This window comes from Atta colombica, unplaced genomic scaffold (assembly GCF_001594045.1).
Source record: "Atta colombica isolate Treedump-2 unplaced genomic scaffold, Acol1.0 scaffold13, whole genome shotgun sequence".
Lineage (NCBI taxonomy): Eukaryota > Metazoa > Arthropoda > Insecta > Hymenoptera > Formicidae > Atta > Atta colombica.
This window is the reverse complement of record NW_017259217.1, coordinates 463,268-469,942: the sequence shown is the minus strand read 5'-3', so window position 1 is coordinate 469,942 and position 6,675 is coordinate 463,268. Positions and strand designations below refer to the sequence as shown.

At 28.4% G+C, this 6,675-nt stretch overlaps 2 protein-coding genes across 3 annotated transcripts in view; both read right to left on the bottom strand.

Moving 5' to 3' along the window:
• Positions 1 to 1,005: 1,005 nt before the first annotated feature.
• Positions 1,006 to 5,341, bottom strand: LOC108684297 (asparagine--tRNA ligase, cytoplasmic). 2 transcript variants are annotated; one of them, XM_018188549.1, is made up of 10 exons: positions 5,154 to 5,341; positions 4,560 to 4,623; positions 3,028 to 3,435; positions 2,809 to 2,966; positions 2,578 to 2,721; positions 2,315 to 2,463; positions 2,114 to 2,242; positions 1,770 to 2,019; positions 1,440 to 1,703; positions 1,006 to 1,361 (listed from the first exon to the last, which is right to left on the bottom strand). In XM_018188549.1, exons 2-10 carry the CDS (start codon positions 4,582 to 4,584, stop codon positions 1,230 to 1,232), a joined length of 1,659 nt encoding a protein of 552 aa, XP_018044038.1. In that variant the 5' UTR covers positions 4,585 to 4,623; positions 5,154 to 5,341; the 3' UTR covers positions 1,006 to 1,229. The 2 variants fall into 2 exon arrangements, with proteins under 2 accessions (XP_018044038.1, XP_018044039.1); XM_018188550.1 differs by lacking the exon at positions 4,560 to 4,623.
• A 940-nt stretch (positions 5,342 to 6,281) lies between these two features.
• The window catches only part of LOC108684295, a 7,590-nt gene continuing 7,196 nt past the window's right edge, over positions 6,282 to 6,675 (bottom strand). Inside the window, exon 10 of the mRNA XM_018188547.1 lies at positions 6,282 to 6,675. Coding sequence (XP_018044036.1) covers positions 6,593 to 6,675 — 83 coding nt within the window. The 3' untranslated portion in view covers positions 6,282 to 6,592.

Here is a 6,675-nt window from a genome sequence, read left to right as displayed (position 1 = left end):
AAGACACGACGGGCAATTTTGGATAATGAGTAAAATACAGAGCTTGAAATCTGTGTTGTCTTCTAATAACTCTTTGTATCTCTTTATCTGGAAATGTAATATAGTTATTTCAGAGAGAAATGTAACGCGTTTATCTTATCGCATATGTGTTTACCGAATTATTTAAAGTCGGCAAATGTTAGAATAATAACCTCGAGGATTACTTTTTTTAAAAATTATTTAAATCTATTTAAATAATTTTTAAAAAACTTCATAAATATTTCACAGATGATATGTATTTTTCTCATATCCAGTTTTGTAAATATCACGCGCGAATTGTGATCAAGCATCGTTCAATATGAATTTATTTGAAAATATGTAACGCCATAATTTTTAAATTAGTATTGTTTCCATCGCTATAAATTTTTCGCAAAGTAATTGTTACTAGTATGATTCTGTTATAAAGTATATATACCTAAAATTATGAGCTATAACAAAGGATTTATTTTTGTTAAATACACTTGTTGAATGACACTTATCGGTTTTCATATATATACATATATAAAGTTAAATCCGTTTGATTTACACATAATGCACTTATATAGATACTTATCAATTTTTGCACTTTATTTCAAAATCTATACCGTATAATTATTACAGAAAGAATAAATAATTTATAAAGAATTTATATAATCGCCTAATAATTTTAAGCAACTTTCTGTCATGGAATATTATGAAACTTTCTATGTAAAAACAAAGCCAGTATTTATACAATGCATATATATATGATTATGTAATGTTTTATGTAAATTTTTATTTGAACCACTGTATATATACACAGTCGATGGCATTGTATACTCGATTATACAATAAATATGTGCAAATTATAAGTATCAGAAATATCTAGCTTTTGACAACATATGTATATTAATCATTATACAAATATTGTATTATTGTTAAAATTACAATAATACGTGATATTTTGCATAAGGATGGAGAATAATGAATATTCGGAATACATTTTGATTATACTTAATTCTTTTATTTAAGTGATTTTTCCATAAGTTTCTTTCGTTATAATTTATATTTATATCGTTATTATTTATAAAATATTTTTGAATATAATACAGTACTGTAATTTATATTGTGATAGGAAAAAGCAGAACGTATCTCTATTGTAATGTGCATATCGACTTAATATTGATATTCTCATATATATATATATCGATATTCTTTATATATCGATATTCTTATGGATGACAACGCTCCAAGAAACGCGGATATAAGCATACCTCACGTATGTGATACCTGTTCAACAGCCAGCACAAAAGTCGTTCTAATCCCAATCCATAACCGCCGTGAGGACAAGATCCATACTTCCGCTATAAAATAACATAATTGCTCGATTTATGTTATTCCAAATAAAGAAAAAATTTAGAATTTATTTTCTTCATATTTACCTGGTCTGTATACCAGTAGTATGGAGTCGGATCAATGTTTTCACGTTTGTAACCTTCCATCAACTTCTCGTGATCCCAGGTACGCATTGAACCGCCCACAATTTCACCCACGTTTGGTAAAAGTACGTCGACAGACTCTGTTAAGCATTCATCATCCTTGCAACGTTGCATGTAAAACGATTTAATTTCAGCGGGAAACCGACAAAGCATTATTGGCTCATTGATAGCATCAGTCATTTTCCTTTCTGGCATTTCTGGAATGTCCTATAAAAAACGATAACAACTATATATTTTATCTAGAAAGATAATGTAAGAGATCTTAATTCATACTTCTCCAAACTCATAAAAGCTGCCATCTTCTTTTGTGATATTATTTTCTCTCAGATATTCAATTGCATCACTGTAATTCATTCGTTTGAAAGGCTTCTTAGGCATTTGAAAGTTCGGATTCAATTCTTTAACAAGATGACCGAGAGGCGATTTCAGAACTCGCTCAACTACATCGCAAATTAAATCTTCTAATCGATCAAGTAGATCATCAAATGTAATAAATGGACATTCTGCCTCGATATGCGTGTATCTAAAAATTTGATATTTAAAAAATAGTTACAAAAAAAGCAGGTATGTACCTATTTCAATTTCTTTATAATACAAAGAACTATTTATATACAAACTCAGCAAGGTGGCGACGTGTTCTTGATTGCTCTGCCCGATATGATTGGGCAATGCAATATACATCTCCCATCGCTGGAAGGCACGTTTCAAGATATAATTGAGAACTCTGAGTAAGAAAAGCAATTTCTCTGAAAACAACATTAATCAATTGACTCGTATTGATTGCACAATTAATAAATCATTTTATTTCAATATCATACCCAAAATAATCTAATTTGAAGAGAGTTGAACCACCTTCTACTTGGGTTTGCACCAAAGTTGGAGGTGTTACCTCATGATAACCACGATCTTTATAATGATCTCTGAATGCTTGCGTTAATATAGATCTCATGATTAAAATTCTTGACGTCTGAAAAAAAATACATATATCAAAGATCTAATTGCAGAATAAATAAATATTGATTTAAATTTAAAGATTATATTAACAGTTCTCTACAAGAGCAAAATTAAAATTCTATTATACATTTTCGCCTCGAATCATTATATGCCTATTGTCCAATTGTACGTCAGGAAGAGCTTCTTCGTTCAAAATTGAATCAGCACCACCAGGAGGTGATGATCCAACAAGTTCCCAATAATCAACAGATAATTCGTGACCACCAGGTGCCTGAAATTAAATAATGTATAAACATTATCCAAATAAACAGTACATAAATGATTTATATATTATGTATTAATTAAATGTCAAATGTACATTTTTCCCTTCAGGAACAGCTTTCAAAATTCCAAACAGTTGAACAGCAGCTTCCGTGGCAAGGGTCAAAGCATTGTATGTTTGACAAAGTTTATCAGTCAGTACACACTGCAGAAAACCTGTTCCGTCTCGCAATGTGATGAACATGAGGGCTTTGCCTATAGTACAAATTACTCAATAAATTATCACGATAGAAATAAATTCAATTATATTGTATACCTTGCCGTCTTAGTCTATGCACCCATCCATATAGCTTAACTCTTTGATCTCTGTGATCAATAGCTTGTTTTATCTTGATTTCTTTTGCTTCTGGTAAAGTCTTATCCTCTTCTATAACAATTGATTTAGCCTCTCCAAGATTTTTCAATCTCTTTTCTTCATCTTCCAATAATTTCTTCTCCTTCTCGTCTTTTTTATACTGTTCTCTAACCCAAATTTTTTGTATTTTCTTTAATTGAGACTTAGATGCTGGTTCATATTTTTTGTTATTTTCTCGAGAATCCTGATAGATGATTGGAAAAGGTTCCTTATTGGCATGACGCATCGCTCTTAAGATAGTTTTAAAGGGGTTACTCTCTGAACCATCTCCTGTCTCATCATTACCATGCTTGTCTGATGTATAGATACCTTGTAAAATATTTATTGGATACTTATTTAATTATATATTAATATATTACAATATATAGAAAAAAATTAACTATAGAAAAAAGCCCCCTATTATAAGAAAGCAGCGTTTCTGCTAACAGACATTATCTTGGTTCCACCGTGAATTTATTGCTGCTCTTGGATTGAAAACTATTTAGAAGAAAATTATTAGATCATACCTGTAGTCATTATAAAAAAAAATTTTAGAATTTGGATGTCTTCAAGTTTCATTGAGATAAGCTTTAAACATTGTTTATTATTTAATAAAATATATTTGGCAATAAATTCTTCATGTAGTGATAGAGTAAAGTCGTCTAATAGAAAAATATGGGATACGGGATATATTGAATTGCTTAATTATAGAAGTTAGAATTGATGATCATAAAACCATAAGGCGTGTAAATTATTATGAGATATCCAGGATATTTCTAACATGAAATAATCCATGCTCCCATGTCATAATGAAAATCGTTGTTAAAGTATAAATATTATTGTACAATAATAAAAAGGATAATATGAAGTCTCGAGTGTATTTCTGCGATGCTTGATTTCAACTACCTGAAGAAGAGTTCTAGATATAATGTATCGCATACTCATTTGTCGCGCACCATGGCTGTGTTTGTATTTAACAAACATTAAATAAAGTTTTTTAGTTACTGATATACTTTGCATTTTATTATCGATTTCTCGGGGCATCTCATATTTATTAATATTTATTAATATTAGGAGCATAATTTTTTTACTTTGCGATTTTACTTTTTACATTTCTTTAATTTAAAAAAAATGGAATTTAAATTAAATTTTATATAACATTATCTTAAAACTTATTATATTCCCTTCAAAATGATTATTTTTTTAAATTCTGTCCATAAACTTCTAGCATTTATCCAAATTCTATATCTCATAATAGGGATTTTTCCTCTATATAACTTTATATTATCATTCCTATTCTTATTATGTTTTGCTGCAGTTATCACTAGCTGCGATCCATTGCACATATAATGTGTATCATTTTATCATTATTGTTCACAAAAACGTAATACCTCATGCACTTTATGTATAACTGAACACAGCCATTATTATTACATCAGTCTGATGTAACTTACCTGATAATAATACTTTCTCTGACATATTGATAAAATATTTGACAGAGGTATATCACTGAAGAGCCTACAAAAATGTTTTATATATATATATATATATTGAATTATAATTTTATAATATTTTGTGCTATCAGTAGCTATATGTGATATATAAAAAATACAAATTTAATTATAAAATATTGTAATTAAATAATTAATAGCATTTTTCACTGACAGAACTGATGCGCATTCAGTGTACATTAAAGCTGTTGTATACTAGAATACTAATCTAAATGTAAAAGCGAGATATCTTAATTAAACAAAAAATTGACAAAATACCCAATGTGTATTTATCAAATAGTACAATGAAATATATTGAATATTTCACGGTTTAATTCATTTTTATATTTTTATTAAACATACATCTTTATGTCGATTTATGTACAATGACTTTAAAATGCACTGTGTGTGCACTAATTCTGTCAACAAAAAACACTAACTGTTGTGTGTGTAACATGTGGTATGTTACATACTACAATAAGTTTATAAATGATAACATATCTCAAATTTATGATATATTTTACAAAATAAAAAATTTGTTTTCTCGACGATAAATACCTTATTCGATATAAATGCAACAAAATGCAACGTATTACTTCTGAAAAAACGGTCTGCAAGTAGCAATATGGAATACTGGAATACTAGAAAGACAATCAACGACAATCATAAGTCGACAATCATCGACAACTGTCGACAATTGGGCAAATGACAAGGACTGGATAAATGATAACCCGCCTGCCTGCAAGTCGAAAGGATGTGCAAGTGATGCAAGTTAGCCTAATATCATGTATCGTAAAATGAACTTTTTAAGCTTGTTGATTGGCTGTAGAATAAAGAGGTCCGAGAACCTCTCTGTCTCATAGCCAATCAACAAGCTTCAAAAGCTTGAAATATTAGGGTTCCCATTACGTCACTGAAATAATGATTTTTTATTGGTTATCTAAATCTGCCATATATAATAGCTAAACAAGCGCAAGTTTCAAATATTCCGTATTTGACATATAATATTCCGCATTTAAATGTATCTTACGATCAATACTTTAACTGCTTTGTTAACATCTTGACTTTATTCAAGAATGGCGTGTTTTTACAGTGTGATGTTATTAACACTTGTCGTACGTTATAATATATATCATGTATCATTTGTGGCAGCAGCCAACTTACCAAATCGATGTTACCAATAAATACTAGCGGCTAGCTCTCAACAGAATAATCATAAGCTATGAAATTTTTTTGAATTTAGGAAATATATTTAAAAATATATTTAAAAAAGTCTACAAGTTCTTCATTCTTTCGAAAAAGATTTTTTATTTTAATCATTTATTATGAATGTTATGTATTTGAAACTCTTTTTGACATTTGAATTCTTCAGAAATTAAAAAAAGAAATATAAATTTTAATAGATTTTAAGTAAAATTAAATAAATTCTATGTACATTTAAATTTCTATAATATAGGTAAATATATGTATTAGTTCATTAAATTAATAGAAATATATAATATATAACGATATCAAACGAATTGATTACGTTACATATATAAAATTATATATTACGCCATACAAAGTATAGTGTAATATATAATTGAGATAGAAAATGATTTTCTATCTCAAATATACATTATATTAATGTTTATTAATTACAAATATTATATACAAATTTGTTAATCCTAGCTCTACACACTTGTTTCTTACACTCTAGATATACACACTGAGGTCCCTAGGATCCCATCCATATTTGTTTGTTTTGTACCGTAACTTCTGTTGAAATGGATATATTTCAATTAATTTTTTTTTCAATCGATAGAGAATTGATTAAGGAACAAGTCTATAATGTGTAAAAATTGATAAACATAAGAAGTTTTGAGATTAGGATTAGAGGTTAGGATATTGAGATCAAAGAAAAAAAAATTTTTAAACGCAAAAAAAATGTTGATTTAGAAAATTGCGCTGGAGCCCCGGGGATTCCAGTGTGTATAGCTAGGGTTAATTATAAAGAATTAATTATAAAGAAATTGTAAATATTGATGAATTATGCTTTTCTGCGAGTTCTCTTGGCATTCTGTTCTGGTGAATAAAATGT

What these genes read in the sequence shown, in the direction of transcription:
- LOC108684297 (XM_018188549.1), bottom strand. Translation starts at nt 4,584, where the DNA reads ATGTCAGAGAAAGTATTATTATCAG. An exon ending in GCATAGACTAAGACGGCAAG is followed by an intron (nt 2,967 to 3,027) that starts GTATACAATATA and finishes TTTGTACTATAG; the next exon opens with GCAAAGCCCTCATGTTCATC. An exon ending in ACTACTGGTATACAGACCAG is followed by an intron (nt 1,362 to 1,439) that starts GTAAATATGAAG and finishes GTTATTTTATAG; the next exon opens with CGGAAGTATGGATCTTGTCC.